Below are 19020 nucleotides of genomic sequence, written 5' to 3' on the forward strand. Positions count from 1 at the left end.
TAACTCTTGGATAATATGATAACATGAGAATCAAGAAACCGTAAACAAGTAACGACGAGCAAACCATGTTTGCCAGCAGCATAATAGGCTGTGGTTGCCTTCTTCCTTTTCCTGGACAATGGATAAAAGAAAACAAAGAACTATCCAGGACAAAAACAAAAAAGCTAAGATGCTTTATCGTGCTTGAGCATTTGGCTTATGAATATAAAAATGGGTTGACTCAAACTAAAATTATTCTAATACACACAACACTGAACTGTCAACTTCATTAAAGCCCCTAACCCTTATAGATTACAAGGGGACCAGGAAGTAACCTATCATGAATCATGCTTCATTGGTGTCCTTTTTTTAGCACAATCATCGTCAATTTATATACAAGGTTATTTTTGTTCATTATTACAAGACATGAAAAATATATGTAAAATAGATGAAAATATATTTGTTTAATTAAAAAGATAAAAAAAAATATAATAATAGATTTATCTCGTAGATTTATAATAAAGGTCCGTCTTCATTGTTTTATACTTTTCTATTTCAAGAATGTTATCTATATTTTTTTTGAGTATATAGTTTTTTTTTTAATAATGATTGATTCAATACATAAATGTTCAATGACTCTAAAGAGTGAAAATAGTCACTGCTATATATTGGATCTTCCCCTCCTAAAGGAAGATTTTTTCCCCTATCAAATAACATGGAAAAAAAAATTCTCATAAATTTATGAATATATTTCAAGGCCAAATGCCTAGTAAGGGTCAGGTTGGCTGATCTATGGTCATATCACCACACCAGCACTCCATCGTCAATCACAAGCAAACTAGCCCTTAACACACGACAACCTTAATCCAGCACGAGAATTCTTGTTGTTAGCACAAGAACCCCTGCTTTACTGCGTTTGTCACCCCATAAATACCACGAGGACTAATCCCTTTTCTCTACCATAAGTCAAAAACATCATTGTCAACTTCCACTTTCTTTGATCTCCAACACTGATCTGACATCAATTATCCATCCCACCACTTCTGGTAGTATTTCTTTTGTTTCTTGCAAGAAAAGTGCTTAGTTCTTGAAATATTAGTAATGGTGTTTAAGAATTGTCTAGTTGGGTTCAAAGAGCTTAGGCCTTTAGTACACTTGTTATTGCCACTATTTTTTCATTGGATCGCTGAGGAAATGACTGTTTCTGTTCTTGTTGATGTTCTCACTTCTGCTTTATGTCCTGGTCAAACTACTTGCTCTGAGGTTATTTATATCAGTGGTCTCCAACAAACGGTAAACATAGGAAATTCTTGCTTTGCTTACTGTTTTTTTTTAATTATAATTTGTTTGGTTTGCAAGGAAATGGAAATGGGGTTCGTTGAATTTTCTAATTCTTTTATGTGTTTTAGGGCTTTGAGTTGATTAAGCACTAATTTTTGTAACTTAAGATACTTTGCTATCTGGGTTTGTGGGAACTGCCAATTTCCCAATTTTCATTTTTTGGAAAAATCAAAGGTTTTTGAGGAAGGAGTGAATTATTCACGTAGGGATACTAGGTAGATTCATTCACGAATTTTAAGGATTTGCAAATTTATGAGTTTCTTTTTTTGGTTTGCATTTCCAACGTAATCTTTTAAGCCAATCAGGGCATGATCATGATTTTGTGTATCATTAATGCTAAAACGGCTTGGTATTTGAGTGATTAGAACTCGGGTGAAGAAATTTGCGGTGTGTAGTTTTCACCTAGCACTAAAACTGATTCTGAGGATCACGAAACAAGATCTAAATTCATCAAGCAAGTGATGATTCTTTTTGCTTGTAGGTGGTGGGAATTTTCAAAATGGTGGTAATACCACTCCTAGGCCAGCTTGCAGATGAGTATGGGCGTAAAACGCTTCTCCTCATTACTGTATCAACATCCATGTTCCCTTTTGGTATGTTCCATATTGAGCTTTTCTGGTCAGAGGCTAGGATTTATGGAAGTCTTTTACACCCTGCTTTTAATTCTTAATTCATTGTTATGGATATACAGCGAAGCAACAGCGGTCTTAGCTTATTTGAAAGTTCACACATACACACTGCAATCAAAATTATACTGCAGATTTTTAATTTTCTTTTCTATTTGCTTGTTCTATTGTTTCAGCCGTACTTGCCTGTAACCAATCTAGGGATGCTGTGTATGTGTACTATGTGCTTCGGACAATTTCATTTATTTTAAGTCAAGGGAGTATTTTCTGCATTGCTGTTGCTTATGCGGTAAGGGTTATCGACCATCAATAAAATGTCATGGTTACGGATACTGGGGCATCACATTTTTATCCCTTTGATAGGCAGATATTATCAAAGAAGAAAACAGGGCTACAGCATTTAGTTGGATCACTGGTTTCTTTTCTGCTTCTCATGTCGTAGGCAATCTTCTGGCACGTTTTCTCCCTGAGAAATACATCTTTGTGGTAAGTAGGATATGTGAGTTTTTCAAGCACTAGCTGCATGGTTTCGTCATGCTCCTCTGTCGAGTTTGTTTTTATTATTTACTTTTTTATATATATACACACTAGTAACCATCCAGTATTTGATAAGATTAAGCTTTTTGTTTCAGGTTTCAATTGCTCTCTTGATCTTTGGTTCAGTTTATATGTATTTCTTTCTAGTTGAGACAGTTGAACGGGTTGATAAGAGGGAGCGAGATTCAACCTTCTTGACTAAGATAATAAACGTCACTCGCAAAAGATATGAATCAATGAGATATGCAGCAGTTGTAGTGTTTAGAAGGTACTTACTCTTCAAATACATCCATTGATTTTGTACTGCTATTTTATTTTTGTTTTTTTGAGTAATGTAACATTCTCTTGCCTTTGTTTTTTTTCCAGTCCTACACTGAAAGTCATTTCATTCGTTTCCTTCTTCTATGAGTTGGGAATGTCTGGCATCAGCTCAGTTTTACTAGTAAGTTCCTTGCATGTCAATCCTAATTTCAATCTTGATTATCAGAGAAATTAAACCCTTGGAAAACAAGGGTATTGAATTCGCAACTTGCTAACCTGCAAGCGATAAAAAAAAATCATGGGAAAATACATCTTTGAACATATGAATTATGCATGGAAAAATGCGTACTCATTATGAAACCGAGGACCAACCTTAATTTAATAGCACCAGTGGGCTAATTGCTCATAAGGCTACTTGTAATTTTCTTTTGTGGTGCCTATCTACTCCGTTCTCTGTTTATTTAGATCCCCTGATTGCTTGTCACCTTCCTATGCAGTTCTATCTGAAGGCAGTGTTTGGTTTTAACAAGAATCAATATTCGGAAATTCTGTCAGCAGTAGGAATTGGTGCAATCTTTTCTCAGGTGCGATGTGGAGATAATCTTTCTGCGGTTTCATTTACAACTGTGCTTAAACAACGAAAATTGCGGGCTTCTTTCTTTGGAAAGTGGCAACATGTAAATCAAACGTTTATATATGGTTCATCTACTCTTCGCTCTCAGCTCATCATAGGCTCTCTATGGAATGTCAATGAACTTGAAAAATTCTTTTGCATAACGCATGTTTGTTTTGTGGCTGGCTTCTAGATTTTGGTGCTTCCTCTTCTCAGTCCATTGGTTGGAGAGGGAGTGATATTATGTCTAGCCTTACTTGCATCAATAGCTTATGTAAGTTGCCACTCCCAACTCATCCTAGCAACCAATTCACATGCTGAAAAGAGAATGAAAATTATAACAGGCGCTTTTTCTCTGAACAGGGTTTGCTTTATGGCTTGGCGTGGGCATCTTGGGTATATACCTAATTCCTAAGAGTTAAACTTCACATGACATGGAAAAAAAGAAGTTCAATCCTGAACCAATCCTCCACCAAATTGCTTTATTTAAACAAGCATGCAAAGTTCTTTAAACATTTCTCATTGCCTGATGCAGGTGCCATACTTGAGTGCCGCATTTGGAGCCATTTATGTCCTCGTGAAGCCTGCTGTAAGTATTATGATCCCACTTTAGAACCTCAGGTAGAAAGGGTTTCCGGATTCATCATTGAATAATCATTGTTTTATGTTCTGAATTTCTTGACGTGCAGACTTATTCTGTTATTTCTAAAGGATCAAGCTCAGTGAATCAGGTTTGCAAAACCAGCAGTCTAACATGAATGTTTAGTTTTTTCCACCCTTAATCCTTTCCTATGAACAAACTTCCCATCTTCCGCTGGTGGAAGAAGCATCTTTTCTTAATGCTCAAGCTAGAGTCAGCACTACGAGCCCAACTATGCATTCATAAAATGTACACCTGCTATCAAATGTCTGCATATTTGTGAATGATCCGTGTCTCCGTTGTTCACAAGTTCTAGTACTGGTTTATTTCAGGGAAAAGTGCAGGGATTTATTGCCGGTGTCCAATCTATAGCAAGTTTATTATCCCCACTTGCAATGAGTCCATTGACTTGTGAGTTGCCGGTGTTTACATCCTTTCTTTGGTTACCACAACAAGCATTCAATTTTGCTTTCTCATTGATGAATTGTTGTTTCAGCATGGTTCCTCTCTAGTGATGCACCTTTCAACTGTAAAGGTTTCAGCATCATAGTTGCTTCTGTAAGCATGGTAAGGCCTTGCACAACTTCACCTTTCTCGCCCTTCTTCTCCTTTTCTCCCAAATTAACCATGAACTATTCTGTTGTCTCAGATGATTTCTTTATGCTTTGCTTGCCTGCTTAAGCCGGCCGATATGTCGGGCCATGACCCGGAGGAAGAAATTGAAGCACCACTTTTAGGTGAAAGTTAACTGAGTACCGAACAAGATACTTCATTTATTCTTCACGGCCAGATGATGTACATATCCAGATATCCCTTACATCATGTTTAATGCAATTACTTTTTGCCTAAAGCAACTTCCCTGGTGAAAATTTGCTCCGTTCGTCTCCGTGAGAACATTTCCAATGTTCCTACCTCTGCACTTCGGGAAATTTACTGATAACCTAAAACAAATGCTAAACTGTTCATTGACATGAAGTTTTGGTCATCCTCGAACTAGATCTCAGGATGAAAATCTCATTCCTAAACTTTCTTCAGATTCGAACCAGAAGTGATAACCTTGGTACAAGAACTACTATCATATGAAATTTAAAGGTAAAAAATAATGTATATAAATGTTATTCTACTCGAAACTCGACTCGAAAATTAATGATGATCTTGAAGTTTGATGAAATTATATTTATATCAAACTTTATGTATAACTGTAATTTCTAGATATGAGTATAAAGGTAAACAGTTAGGTTTTAAAGTTAGATATTGATATTATTCTACCCTACTTGAAACTCACTTGAAAATCAATAATGATCTTAAAACAAAAATACATTTATATTAAATTTTATATATAATTGTAATTTCTGGATATGAATTTAAGTTCATATCAAATTTAAGTTATAGATAACTGAAGAATATCCATAACCAAATCTGGTTAGATTTTAGTATCCAAAATTCATCGTAAATATTAATTTTGAATTAAAATTAGTGGCACGGGTAGCAGCAAACCCAGTCCGTAGATGGACATCAATGACTTGCAAATCAACTTCTCTCGCTCATGAAAGCTGAACGACTCGTTGCTTGACATTCTCCTAAAAACGACCAGAGACAAATCAACGACCATCATTCATCTAAAGCGCCTAGAAAGAAAAAAATACAGATAGAGATTCTGCTACTGCTCGTCTGCTACAACGACATTGAACAGCAAACAACAATAGTCAGAGGAGCTTGGTCTGTTCTGTAATGAAACCTTAGAGGCTGCCATGGAAACACTCTCACCTTCATTATGCACCACCACTCTCGCTTCCATTTCCAAAAAACTCCCAATTAAAGCTTCAATTTTCAAACTTTACAACCCTAAAAAGAACAAGAACCACATAAAAACCCAATCTTTATCTTCTTCTCTCATTTCTTGTGTTTCTCTATCAACAAAAGCAACAACAACATCAACATCTACACCTTTAACTTCAACTAAAACTAACAACCACTGGATAGTTCTAATGGAAAGTCCTCCAAAGGGAGTCAATTCAAAACCAGAAATAATTGATTATTATGTCAAGACTCTAGAGAGAGCATTAGGCAGGTTGGTGGGTTGGTTCCTTTGTGCTTTTATAGATGACCCATTTTAGTATTTGTTGTTTTTTGGCCTAAAACCTGTTGCTTTATTGGTTTTGAGCAGTGAAATAGATGCTCAAATGTGTATATACGATGCTTCTTGTGATACTCATTTCGGCTTTTGTTGTGATATTGATGAAGATGCTTCCCTTGAACTTGCCAGTAAGGTTCTTCTCTTTTGGCTCCAAATATGTAGAGAATTATGATACTCATATGGTAGATTTTGAGAGGTTTCTGAATTGTTGTGGATGTGTGTGATGTAGGGTTGCCTGGGGTTTTATCAGTTAGGCCTGACCCAGATTATAATTCTGTGGAAAAAGATTATAGTTCAGGTGTCAAGTTGAGTACATTATCAAATCCACAAATTGGAAGCAAGTTGTTGTTCCCTTCTGGGAATACGAAACATTGGCTGGTTAGAATTGATAAGCCAGGAGTTGGAGTTGTTACAAAGGCTCAAATGGTTGATTATTATGCTCAAATACTAACCAAGGTCATGGGATAGTAAGTGTTAATTTTTGAGAGAGAATGCAATCTTCTTGCTATTTATTACATGCTATGGAAGTGACAGGTTGATTTCTTTTGCAGTGAGAAGGATGCTCAAATGTGTATATATCATGTTTCATGGCAATCGAATTTTGGGTTCTGTTGTGAACTTGACGAGGAATGTGCACAGGAGCTAGCTGGTTAGTTAATTCCCTTTCAAGTGAAATTTTGTTTGCTTTTATTGTTCTGTTTAATGACACACACCTCCTTGTTTTTAGGTGTTCCTGGTGTTTTATCTGTTCTGCCAGATAAGGATTTTGAGTCGGAAAACAAGGATTATGGAGGTGTGTCCCTTTCTTGTTGGCACTAGGATTGCTGGTGGTATATATGCAATCATCGATCAAGTTTTATGAAATTAGCATCAGGATTTGCTGCTGGATATTAAGTTATGATACTGTTATTTGAGGTTTCAGAAAAGTCAATTGTCAATTTTCAAAGTTTAATGTGATGGAGAATTTTATTCCGTGGCAAATGGTTCTTCCGTAATGTTAACAACATGTAGTTTCCAGGTGATAGCCTCATCAATTCTGCAAATCCATCAGATTCTTCAGAAGCTAGTCAAATAACTCCTGTTAGAACAAAAAAACTTTTTATAACTGGTATGTTGCATCTTTAAATCAAGTTCTGATGATATGCTCTCCAGCTCTTGCTTTTTGTTTGTAAAATACTACCTGCTAGATAGCGCAAGTTTTTGGATAATACACATATGCCTGATTTAGCTAGCTTTGTCATTTATTTAATTGCTTGGCGATCTGTATTTTGAGCAGGTCTGTCATTTTATACGTCTGAGAAAACCTTGCGTGCAGCCTTTGAGGGCTTTGGTGAGCTTGTTGAAGGTATGCTTTGCCTTTTTTGTTTGTTGACATGTATTTGTTGCAATAGTCTTTAAAATAATGGCGGTGTATTCCTGACAGTTAAAATAATAATGGACAAGATTTCAAAGAGGTCCAAAGGTTATGCATTTGTAGAGTACACCACAGAGGAGGCTGCAAGTTCAGCACTCAAGGAGATGAATGGCAAGGTATGTGTAAAACGAGTCCTTGTTTCACTTCATTTCAGTTTTAACTGTCCAAGCGGTAAGGCTGACCTACATTCTGGCAACCCAACTTGCAGATCATCAATGGCTGGATGATTGTTGTTGATGTTGCCAAAAGCAACCCACCAAGATACAGCAGGGGTCGACCAAGACAAGCAGCATGAGATAGAGGGGGGAGGCCTCAACCCATGTGTGGTGAATTATTGTGCTCGCCAGTCACCTGTATCATTTTCATTGAATTCGCAGTTCACAAAACCAATAGTCATTTCGTCATTCTTGTCGTTGTAAACTTGTAATTAAATAATAAACATGTCGTCACTACATTGATTTTTACTGCATATGTTTTCATTTTATTTTTTTTGTGCAAGCCGGAGTACTTAGCTGTGCCATTGTAGACAGTCGTAAGAAATGAATTAAGTAGTCATACTCATGCTTTTCCATAGCCTTATGGCCTGTTGGGAACAAGGGCATAACTGCAAAGCAACTTGTATTTCCAAATCGCGCATGTTCCCAAACAGGCACTTACACATGCACGAAATCAAGGGTTGAGGATAGCAAATAATGCTAATATTGTATATACATTTACCATCTACCATTGCATACATTGATCTGTCATTCTGTCTGGTTCGCCTTGTAGCCCCATTTTTTCTTTTTCAAAATATTGCCCAACTAATTGGGGAGAGCAGAAAGGAAACACTAGACTTCATAAGCCTACAAGGGACATGGTTTTCCCAACATGAGCCACCAGAGATGGGTAATTTGCACCATGTATAACATGTGTTTATCGATTAATCAAAGACTTGCTTCCACTTAATTAAGGTCATCAGCCCTCCTCTCCAAACTCCTTCGTGAATCTCTCATGCACCTCGAGATCAGCTTTACTAACTGTTGGCTTCTGCCGTGCAAGCACTTTATCAAAATCTGCTCTTGTAATGGGTGGCAGAAGGACCTGCAAAGTCATCGATTTCAAATATATGTTGTCATTGTTTGTCACCGAAGAGGAAGCATGCAGCTAGAAGTCACAAACTAAGTTGAATTTCCCGTGAAACCAGCCATTCTAGAGGGGGGAGTATAATCATGAATCATGATAACATGTCTCTCAGTTCCTCTTGTTGAACGTTCCCGAAATAAGAACAAAAATGAACAATATTTCTCCTCTTATAGATTTCTAACAGTGTCTCCTAGGTACAACCACAGAAGCGATAGTTGTGCTATTTTCTGGGAATGGTTTTCAGGTTGAACTCTCTGTAATAGTGTTTTATTCAATCCATACCTTTGAAGCAAGGTCTTGTGCATCAAGTTCTTGTAATGTGGTCTTGACAGCTCCTCGTTGTTTTGGTTCACAAGGAACCCACATGCCATCAGAGGACTTCATGAAATATTCAGCATCCTGGATTTTACGAACAGGTTCAAAGAGTACATCTTTGACCTATCAATGAGAATGTCAGGACCAAGTTTAAAAAGAGGCAACTCCTGACTATTTTAAATTTTCACAAAAGAAAATGTAAAAAAAAAAAAAAAAAACTTTTCAAACATTTTGCTCAAATTGGATATACGAATAGGAGTTGAAATATGGCAGAGGCTGATGTAAACTTGACACTTACACAAACTGAAATATCTGAACCAGAAAATCCTTCTGTTTTTTGAGCCAACTTCTCAAAATCACTTTCAGTTAAATTGTGAGGGGTATCACCAAGATGCACCTGCTTGTCGACATACAGGAGGAAGTTAATTTCATGAATCACACGAACATGTTTCAACAAGTCAAAAAACAGGCTACAATAGTTCTGATGGGCAATACCTTAAACATGTGTTGCCTTGCCTTCAAATCTGGGAGAGGAATGTATATTCTCTTGTCAAAACGCCGTCGGATAGCCTGTGGTTTATTTTGCATTAGCATTACCAACTACGTAATTCTGATGAAAATAGATATATTTCTGTCCATAATCAAGGAAGTTTAAAATCTGATGTTTTTCTAACCTGATCCAGTGCATAGGGAGTATTTGTGGCTGCAAGAACAAGAACTTTGTGATCATCACTCCCTACACCCTGAAATGGGACAAGAACCTCAGTTTAAGATTATGACAGTGCTCTTATCAGTTTATGTGGAAATGCAGATTAGGACACTGTTCTTTATCCATATACAGTGAACACAAAGTACCTGCATCTGTACAAGAAGTTCTGTTTTGATGCGCCGAGATGCTTCACTCTCATTACCTTCACCCCTTTGGCCACACAGTGAATCTATTTCGTCAACGAAAATGATGGAAGGTGCACTATCACGAGCCAATTGGAAAAGATTTGAAACTAGCTTCTCACTTTCACCCATCCATTTGGAAACCAGGTCCGAGGAAGAGACACTGCATAAAGACAGCATGTGGGAGTTGTCACCAACTTTGATCAGCAAAAGAGAGCATGAAAGGCATAGATTCTGCCCAGGTTATTGGGATTTAATTATGATTTATAAAACTGAAATCTAACAAAAGAGTAGAATTTGCATTTGCTCAAGGTCCTGCCTGATGCACAAGCATTGCACAAGCATTTTACAAATTTCTTGGATAACGATTATTGACCATTGCTTGCAATTGCAAAGACTACCTATCTATATATATTGACCATCAAAACAGAGAATAAGGATAAACTTTAATATTGTTTACGCATTCAAAGTTCAAACACTCACTGGATGCAATGTGTGTATAGTCTTTTAAGAAACTTTCATCAGCTAGTAATCTGGGCAGTAACGATATCTTGGTTTATATATTACCTGAAGAAAGTTGAGTCAGCTTCTGTTGCAACAGCCTTTGCCAAGTATGACTTCCCTGTTCCAGGTGGACCATATAACAAAAAAGCCCTCCATGGTTTTCTCTTCCCTGAATGAGTGACAGACGAATAACATCCAGACATCAAATATTGTCAAACATAGAATCTTTACCCAAGAAAATATCATAACATTGGAAGCAGAACACTTTTGTGAGCATTACAACCAAGAAACTAACCAGTGAAAAACTGTGGGAACTTAACAGGCAATATGACAGCCTCTTGCAACGCCAGTTTGGCATTCTCAAGACCTGCCACATCACTCCATTTCACATTTGGCTTCTCCCTGATGATAACAGAATCAAGCCCTGCCTTAAGCTTCGCTTTCTCCGGATCCTCCTTGTCCTTCCCACCTCCATCCTTTGGTTTTGGACTAGTCTTTGGCTGTGCAGCAACCGACGCATCACCATTTGAGGCAGGCACACTCCCACCATTATCAAGAACAGCTCGAATCTCCTCCGCCCTCTTCAGATATCCCAAACATCTTTCCCTAATTGTTTTCTCAATCTGTTGATTCTTCTCATACTTCAATTGTGCTTGAAAGTACTCCAACGCATTCATATAAAGTTGAAGAGCTTTACTATAGTTTCCAGTATCGTCCTCCTTAACTGCCTGTTTTGCGTACTCTATACCATGCTCCATAAAATTGCAGTACATTTTGTTCTCGAAACTAAAAATACCATATAATATATAATCCTTTCACCACTCCCCACCAAAAAATCACTCCTACACAAATCAATGATACTTAAACTTAAGCCTCAATATCTCCTATATCCAGCACAACATCAAAACTAGTACTTGATCCAATGAAAGGTAAGGACAACATCTTTACAAACAAGCAAAACATCAAACATCCCTCTAATTCTATCAGAATCTAAAATCCCAATACTTGGACGCAAAAAACCTGAAAAAAAAAACACTATAATTCAATCAAATCTCAAAACCCCAACACTCAAAGTTTCAGCCTTTACAGTAGTTTTGAGATATACAATTCTTTTTAAAAGTTTCCACCAACCCAATACAGTTTACATTAAAAAGACTCAAACTTTGCAATTAAATATCAACCAGAGAGAATGAACAGACAAGAAATAGAAAACCCATTAACAGACCTGAAACTTGAGGCTTTGATCAAGAGATGATTATTGTTAGTAGTCAAGTAAACATTTTTTTTATTTTGTCATCTGTCTCTCTCTGTTTATTATCTGTGTTGATTAAGAGATAGATAAGCAAAGCCGACCAATTAAAATGAAATCGTTCTGTCGCTTTCAAATACAGAAAGCAAAATACTATAAAGCTAGCAAAAAAAAAAATAGTAATTAGATATTATTTATTTCAAGAAAGTAGAGATGTTTTTTTTATTGTTTGTTTTTTTTTCAAAATAATTAAATGATATATAAATGCATTAATTTTTCTTAAATTATATTTTCTTTTATTTCTTGTGAAAAAAGTGGTTTGTTTATCATTAATTAGAGAAAAATTTTACTATAATGTTATTATTGAAATAGTGTTTTTTTTTCAATCAATATATTTTTTTAACTTTACTTTTAAATATATTAGATTTATTTTTTATTGAATTATCATATTTTTATAATACGGATTATAAATTTAGCAGGTTAACCCAATTTGATGGGTTAACCTAATTAACTAGGATTTTTTTTAATTAATTTTTTTTTTCAGTTTCATCCTTTAATATCTGATTAAATTAAATTTCATGATTTATTTTATTTACTTTCTATTATGTTATTTCGGTCTCATTACTCGGGAATAATGCTTAAAGGGTTCATCGAGTAAACTCGGGTTGTTTTTGTGTCTTATTTTTAATTGATTTTTTGTCCAATTTCATTATTCAACACTGGATCGATTAAGAATTAAGCTTTATAATCTATTAAATTTTTTTTTTATGGGGATATCTCGGTCTTCTAATCAGGGTTGTTGATTTTGATATTTTAACCACGGTTAAATTGTGTTGTTTTTATTTTTTTTTAAGAAATTATCATGGTCTCATGATCTGAGTTATGAGTCCTTCAACATTGAGTTTTTTTTTTTTATCGGGTTGTCCCTATCTCATAACTTAGATCGCAAGTTTGATAGGTTAACTCAATTAACTAAATTTTTTTAATTGACTTTTTTCCTCGAATTTCATCATTTAATTTTGTGTTTAATTAGGAATAAGGTTTCATGATTTATTTTTATTTTTTTATTAGGTTATCTCGACTTCATGATCCAAAAATAGTGTTTAACGGGTTAATCCGGGTTCACTTGGCTCATTTTTTAATTAAAATTTTTATAAATTTTATCATTAAATATTGGGTCCAACATGAGTGATTGAGAATTGAATTTTATAATTTGTTTTGATTAGCTCTCTATAAGATTATGTCAATCTTATGACCAAAGTTGTGAATTTGGTATGTTAACTCAGGTTAAATCGGGTTATATTATGTTGTTTTTTAATTTTTTTTCTATAAGGTTATCTTAGTCTGATGATCCTGGTCATAGGTTTAGAGGATCAACTCAGGTTGTTTTTATGCTCTTTTTTTAATTAATTTACTTTCCATGAGATTATCTTAGTCTCTTATGACTCAGGTTGCGGACTTAACTAATTAACTCAGGTTATTTTTTTAAGTCATGTTTTAATTGATTTCTTTTTAATTTCATTTTTCAACATCGATTTGTTTGATAATTAGGCTTCACAATTTATTTTAATATGTTGTTATTTTAGTATAAAAAAAGATTTCATCTTAAATTTTTTTTAGTTAAACTATATTTTTACGAGTTATATAAATTACTTTTAAATCTGTATATTTAATTGAGTTATATCAGATTAATCCTCATAGGATTTAAATTTTTTTCTTTTTTAAAAAAATATTAGCAACATTTTAACCTTCCCTCTATGTACAAGAAAAATTTGACCGGTTCTGTATGGTATCGCAAATTAATAATCTAGTCTCACTCTATATATTTGTTTGTGTGAATTAGCTCCCCCCCCCCCCCCCCCTTTTTTGGTAAATAAAATTAAAAAAAGATACATCTCACTTTTTTTTTTCTCTGGTTGTCAATACTTCAAAATCGATACTTGTAGATGACTTAGCTCCGAAGAAACAAAACGCATGGAAGTAACTAGAAGACTCCAGGGGTGGGACTGGAGACTTGGGTGTGAATGGGTGACTTGAGTATTTTAAAAAATACTTGCAAATTGATCCTTAAAATGTAAAAACTATTCTCATTTGCCCCTAATTACTAAATTTTATCCCCTCAAGGGTGGAAAAGTTCTCCCCTCACTTCCTTCGAAGATGAACATTTCTTAATATTTCATGTATTCATCCAATTTGCTCAGACCAAACAATTTCTAGCCTCTCAAGAGAACTATAACAAGAACCCTATAGCATCAAGAGAAGCAAATTAAGCCACGTAGACCTTATATGATGCCATAAATGCTCATTTATTGTTGAACATAAGAATAGTTAATTAAGAAGATGTAAATCCAAGTTTTAAGTATAAATAATTTTTATTTAAAAAAATATTAAAAAATTATATAATTTATTTTAACTTTTGAATGGAAATGTTCATTGATAGACGCTAGCATACACCACCAACAAAGGAAAGATCAAAAGGAAAAGAAAGCTATAGTCTTGACTCTGGTATCCTAACCTTTCACAGAAAGTGTCCATAATTTCCTTACTTGGTTCTTAGAGTACTGATGAATTAGTTCAACCAAACATTTGCTTAGCTTGGTTTATACTTGCCAGAAACCAGATAGAACACTCCACATGTCAATTATGCAGAGAGAAATGCCTTAAATTAATGTGACTTTGATCTCCTCCATTTCCCTTCATATATATTATATATACACTCCCATACTCCATTTATACTTCAACAACTGCTTGCTCTTCAATGGAGAAACAAGTTCACTTCATCCTCTTCTTGCTTGCCCTATTCTGTTTCTCTTACATAATGTTTTCAGGTTATATTAGTACATTTTTTTTGCAATTTATAGATGGGATTATTTTTTCTTCCTCTTTGTTTAAAATCATGCTTTGTTAATTATAAGCTTATAATCCATTGGCTTTAGTTGTTGCAGAAGGTCTTGTGAGTGGACACCATGACAATGGATCAGTGAAGCTTTTTGTATTTGGGGATTCCTATGCAGATACCGGGAACTGGGAGAAATTTGCAGCTTCCTGGAAAGAGCCTTATGGATTCACTTTTCCTGGTAAACCAGCTGGTAGATTCTCTGATGGTCGTGTCTTGACAGATTACATAGGTAGGCATTTTTTTTATAGTGAATTAATTCTCAATCCTAGATGAGTGACATGAGTGTAAATTTATATTTGGAATTCATGGTTTGCAGCTTCATTTCTTGGTATAACATCTCCAGTCCCTTACACATGGAGAAAAACTGTAGAAAAATCTGGTCTACAATTTGGGATGAACTTTGCATTTGGAGGAACTGGAGTCTTTGATACATTCATCAATGCACCAAATATGGCTACCCAAATTGATTTCTTTCAACAACTGCTTGAAGAAAAAGTTTACACTAAACAAGACCTTAATTCTTCCATTGTCCTGGTGTCCCTAGCAGGCAATGACTACACTGCTTATATTCAAAGAAATGGCAACTTTCAGGTGAGTTTGGTAAACTACCTTTTGTTTGGAGCTTGCGGAGGTAGGGTAGGTAATCTGCTGCAATACAACATAATCGCAATCTTTAATTTATTCTTAGCATCAACTTATGATCTATTAACCAGCTGTTTAATCAGTTAAAATAAAATCAGGATGATAACTCTGAGAGAACTATATAAGAAAACAGTATCTTGTTATCATATTGTAGGATTTGCCAGCCTTCACAACATCACTAATCAACCAGCTTTCTGCCAACCTGAAAAGAATACATGGTTTCGGAGTGCGAAAAATAGCAGTAACAGCATTGCAGCCTCTTGGATGCCTGCCGATATTGACAGCCTTCTCTTCATATCAGAATTGCAGTGAAAGTTGGAACACTGCCTCCAAGTTTCACAACCAGAAATTGCAGCAAGCAATACAAAGGATGAACAATGAGAGCGGAAAACACATGTACGAAACACTGGATCTGTATACTGCATTCATGTCCAAATTGAATACCGCACGCCTTGCAGGAAACTTGAAGTTGAGGAGTTTTCTTATGCCATGTTGTGTGGGCGTGACAAGCAACTACTCATGTGGAAACGTTGACAAGAATGGGGCAAAGACGTATGTGGTATGCGAGAAGCCGGAGTTGTCTGTCTTCTGGGACATGGTACATCCTGCACAGAATGGTTGGCATCAAGTCTATTCGTCTCTGAAATCTTCACTTCATCGACTCTATTAGGATCTTCAGATGATTAGGATAAAATTATAATAATAAGAAGAAAATTATATTGTAAGATTTGATTGTTGATCAGATCATCTAGCTACTAGGAAGGTGATTTGTCCTTTCCTTTATATCCTAATAATTTATTTTCTCAGATTTCTTTCCTCCTTTATAATTACAGATTAATTTAGATGCCACACAATTTTCTTTATATACTAAATGATACACATCCACACCCACACACATATACTATAGTTATAGAATCAATACATTTTGAGAACTTTCAAACCCAGATCTTAAATATGATCCATCATTGTAGCACTTCGCACTTTGACACGCTAAAAAATAAGCCTAGACATATATTTATAGACGATATGTCTTGGTTTTAGCATATAGATGATTTCTAATTCTATAAGGTTTTCATTAATTGATAAAAACACTCCTAAACCATAAAAAATTTATTATCAATTCCTTATATAATTAAGATTAAAATTTATACCACATCACATGCAACAATCAAAAGTACAACTAAGAACGATTTCATTAAAAAACAATCACTTGCATGGATGGCAATAGAGAATTTTCAACTTTACAAATATTTTACTTCCAAACCAGTTGTATTATTACCTCAAAGAAGCTGTCCCCGTTGATAATTTATCAGCTAAGAGGGTAAACAAACCAGATTTCCAGGTTGGCACTACAGGATAGAGATTAATCCTCATTTGGTGATGAAATTCATGCAAGCACACCAGTTTTTAAGTGGCAATGACAGGAAACCACAACATTCTGACAAGATGTTTCCACAAAAAAAGACAAAAAGAACCAAATTTAGAGTGTGCCTAATTGTCTAATAGCTGGAGTGATCCAGCTACAAACTCATCAACCTTCAAATCTTCCATGCAAGAGTCCCGGAGGGAAACCCTACACAAGAATGATTGTTCTCTAAAACTACTCCGCCATAACTGCAATTTTATAAAGCTCTTTCTCTCCTTGTCTTTGTTTTTCCAATGGAAGGGAAAGGAATCTTCTTGGTTGGTTTGCTTCTTTTATCCGTCGCTGATATTTCTACAGGTTAGACGACCGATTAATTTATCTCAAAATACTTACATTATATTTCCCTGTATTAGTTTTGAGTCTTGAATTAACACATAATTAGTGATTTCTGATAATCAATCATTCATTGTTTTTCTTTGGTATTTCAGCTCAAAATTGTCCCAAGGGCTCTCCAAAACTCTTTGTTTTTGGAGACTCCTATGTTGATACTGGAAATTGGCCAAAGAATGTCAGGGGTCCATGGAAAGAACCTTTTGGCAAAACATTTCCTGGTAAACCAAATGGTCGAGCCTCCGATGGTCGTGTCCTTACTGACCATATAGGTGCTTAATGACTTTTCTCATGTGCTCCTTTCTTCTTTCTTTAATTTTTCTTTTTATTTGTAGAATGTAGAGAGTACAAAACCAAATGTATCAAACCAGGACTAGCCTGTAGGGGGGTTAAATCGACCAACCTATAACCTAAATACGATAAAGATCATTATCGGTGTAAGAAATTTATAGAACAGCTTAAACAATGTTGTTTTGAGATAGAATCGGGTTGATTAAGGGTTAACTCGACCACTTTATTACCTGAGAGGTAGGGTCATATGGAATCTGTTTTCCTATTACAATTATAATATGTCACCTAGTTATTAAATCATATTAACATATTTTTTTCCTCATTTGCATTCATGAAATATACATGTGTGCAGCATCATTTCTGGGAATAGAATCACCTACCCCTTATCAACTGAGAGATACATCAAAAAGTATTCAACAAGGATTAAACTTTGCATATGGAGGCAGTGGTGTTTTCCCCACATGGGCGAAAGACAGCCTGACAGTCCAGATCGATCAGTTTGAACAGCTACTCAAAGAAAATGTATGCAGTCAATGTGACCTTGATAGTTCAGTTGCTCTGGTTTCTACTGGAATCAATGACTATTCATTCTATTCTGCAGCCAAAAAAGGTTCCAACGATGTGAGTAGTTCTTACCCTGAATAAACATAGTTTTACAAGTATTTTTTACGATGAATATTTAGCTTTTTAACTTGTATTTTTTGCATTTTTTTACATGATAGGGACTGCCTGCTTTCACTGAAGGACTTGTCAACCAGCTCGCTGCAGACCTACAACGTATTAATCGTCTAGGAGTGAAAAAGGTTGTTGTAGCAACATTACCAGTTATAGGATGCTTGCCTCTCCACATAATTCCACCAAATTCATATCAGAAGTGCGATGAAGAATCCAACAAAAACTCCAAGATTCACAACCAGGTATTGCAGAAAGCAGTGGGAAAATTGAACACTGATGATGGAAACAAAAGCACGTTTGTAATTCTTGATCTCTATAACGCTATGGTTTCTGCTATTGACCAATTCAGACAGGATGCAGGTAATTTCTGTTCATGTTTTTTCAACCACAATTTTTTTTATATGCATCTCAAGTTAATCATTGATTAACCTTTCTTCTTTCTCCTTGTCACAGCAAATACCGAGCACAAGAACCCATTGCAGCCATGTTGCTCGAAGACTGTTGAGCACATATGCTCAGCGGAAGGACTGTGCTCGAATCCCAAGTCATCTTTCTTTTTCGATCTGGCACACCCTTCGGACAATGGCTGGAATGCAATTTATTCATTTCTGCAAGGTTCTCTTAACAATGATCTAAGAGCTTGAGGATTGTTCCTTATATTTGACGTTAATTCAACTACAAAGTCTTACATTATATACAGTCCATATTCAGTTTCATGCCTTGTGATTGTATTCAATTTAAAAAATTGTCCTCCTTATAATATCTTGATTGAGAATAATTAAGATCATTGTTTAAACTTTCACGTACATGCAATTAGTATATTTCTGAAGTCCCGAGAGATTACGGCGGATAATCATGATGGATTTGGGATGAGATGACGCATCTTGCACCTCGGTAATATTAAAAAGAATAAGTGAATTGACCTAATGATCAATGATTCAAGCCCTTTAATAAATTAGTCCCTGAGTCATGTCTGACAATTATGTAAGTGAATTGATTCCTTAAAAATGTGATAATGTGTGATGCTGTATAATAATGACTGCATAATTTAACATCTTAATTTGACAACAGTATGACAGGCCAGATGCTGTGGAAACATCAGAAAACATTTTTTTTTATTAGTATTAA

The 19020-nt window shown here is 35.3% G+C and overlaps 5 protein-coding genes across 11 annotated transcripts; 4 read left to right on the plus strand and 1 right to left on the minus strand.

The window, feature by feature from the left end:
• Window positions 1–640: 640 nt before the first annotated feature.
• LOC133696531 (uncharacterized) lies at window positions 641–4847 on the plus strand. 3 transcript variants are annotated; one of them, XM_062118744.1, is made up of 14 exons: window positions 641–1272; window positions 1802–1913; window positions 2123–2235; window positions 2310–2432; window positions 2579–2751; window positions 2850–2925; window positions 3242–3328; window positions 3551–3631; window positions 3721–3753; window positions 3893–3946; window positions 4047–4088; window positions 4330–4408; window positions 4494–4564; window positions 4647–4847. In XM_062118744.1, exons 1-14 carry the CDS (start codon window positions 1081–1083, stop codon window positions 4743–4745), a joined length of 1335 nt encoding a protein of 444 aa, XP_061974728.1. In that variant the 5' UTR covers window positions 641–1080; the 3' UTR covers window positions 4746–4847. The 3 variants fall into 3 exon arrangements, 2 of the variants coding, with proteins under 2 accessions (XP_061974728.1, XP_061974730.1); XM_062118746.1 differs by having other exon boundaries at window positions 642–1025; XR_009842694.1 differs by lacking the exons at window positions 4494–4564; window positions 4647–4847 and having other exon boundaries at window positions 4047–4246.
• Window positions 4848–5510: 663 nt separating this feature from the next.
• On the plus strand, window positions 5511–8012 carry LOC133697382 (organelle RRM domain-containing protein 1, chloroplastic-like). Of its 2 annotated transcripts, XM_062119873.1 has the most exons (9): window positions 5513–6068; window positions 6165–6262; window positions 6364–6601; window positions 6686–6783; window positions 6862–6927; window positions 7153–7242; window positions 7411–7479; window positions 7558–7664; window positions 7757–8012. In XM_062119873.1, exons 1-9 carry the CDS (start codon window positions 5749–5751, stop codon window positions 7841–7843), a joined length of 1173 nt encoding a protein of 390 aa, XP_061975857.1. In that variant the 5' UTR covers window positions 5513–5748; the 3' UTR covers window positions 7844–8012. The 2 variants fall into 2 exon arrangements, with proteins under 2 accessions (XP_061975858.1, XP_061975857.1); XM_062119874.1 differs by lacking the exon at window positions 7153–7242 and having other exon boundaries at window positions 5511–6068.
• Window positions 8013–8149: 137 nt separating this feature from the next.
• On the minus strand, window positions 8150–11760 carry LOC133697381 (protein SUPPRESSOR OF K(+) TRANSPORT GROWTH DEFECT 1-like). 3 transcript variants are annotated; one of them, XM_062119870.1, is made up of 9 exons: window positions 11606–11760; window positions 10676–11400; window positions 10444–10549; window positions 9841–10039; window positions 9660–9728; window positions 9481–9555; window positions 9284–9382; window positions 8953–9108; window positions 8150–8628 (listed from the first exon to the last, which is right to left on the minus strand). In XM_062119870.1, exons 2-9 carry the CDS (start codon window positions 11151–11153, stop codon window positions 8503–8505), a joined length of 1308 nt encoding a protein of 435 aa, XP_061975854.1. In that variant the 5' UTR covers window positions 11154–11400; window positions 11606–11760; the 3' UTR covers window positions 8150–8502. The 3 variants fall into 3 exon arrangements, with proteins under 3 accessions (XP_061975854.1, XP_061975856.1, XP_061975855.1); XM_062119872.1 differs by having other exon boundaries at window positions 10676–11222; window positions 11606–11736; XM_062119871.1 differs by lacking the exon at window positions 11606–11760 and having other exon boundaries at window positions 10676–11596.
• A 2316-nt stretch (window positions 11761–14076) lies between these two features.
• On the plus strand, window positions 14077–15976 carry LOC133697965 (GDSL esterase/lipase At5g03610-like). 2 transcript variants are annotated; one of them, XM_062120808.1, is made up of 4 exons: window positions 14077–14457; window positions 14566–14757; window positions 14845–15119; window positions 15325–15976. In XM_062120808.1, exons 1-4 carry the CDS (start codon window positions 14388–14390, stop codon window positions 15838–15840), a joined length of 1053 nt encoding a protein of 350 aa, XP_061976792.1. In that variant the 5' UTR covers window positions 14077–14387; the 3' UTR covers window positions 15841–15976. The 2 variants fall into 2 exon arrangements, with proteins under 2 accessions (XP_061976792.1, XP_061976793.1); XM_062120809.1 differs by having other exon boundaries at window positions 14575–14757.
• An 853-nt stretch (window positions 15977–16829) lies between these two features.
• On the plus strand, window positions 16830–18536 carry LOC133696441 (GDSL esterase/lipase At5g03610-like). The gene is made up of 5 exons (XM_062118631.1): window positions 16830–16893; window positions 17025–17198; window positions 17570–17838; window positions 17940–18252; window positions 18346–18536. Exons 1-5 carry the CDS (start codon window positions 16830–16832, stop codon window positions 18534–18536), a joined length of 1011 nt encoding a protein of 336 aa, XP_061974615.1.
• Window positions 18537–19020: the final 484 nt, after the last annotated feature.

Source organism: Populus nigra, chromosome 6 (assembly GCF_951802175.1).
Source record: "Populus nigra chromosome 6, ddPopNigr1.1, whole genome shotgun sequence".
Taxonomy (NCBI): Eukaryota; Viridiplantae; Streptophyta; class Magnoliopsida; order Malpighiales; family Salicaceae; genus Populus; species Populus nigra.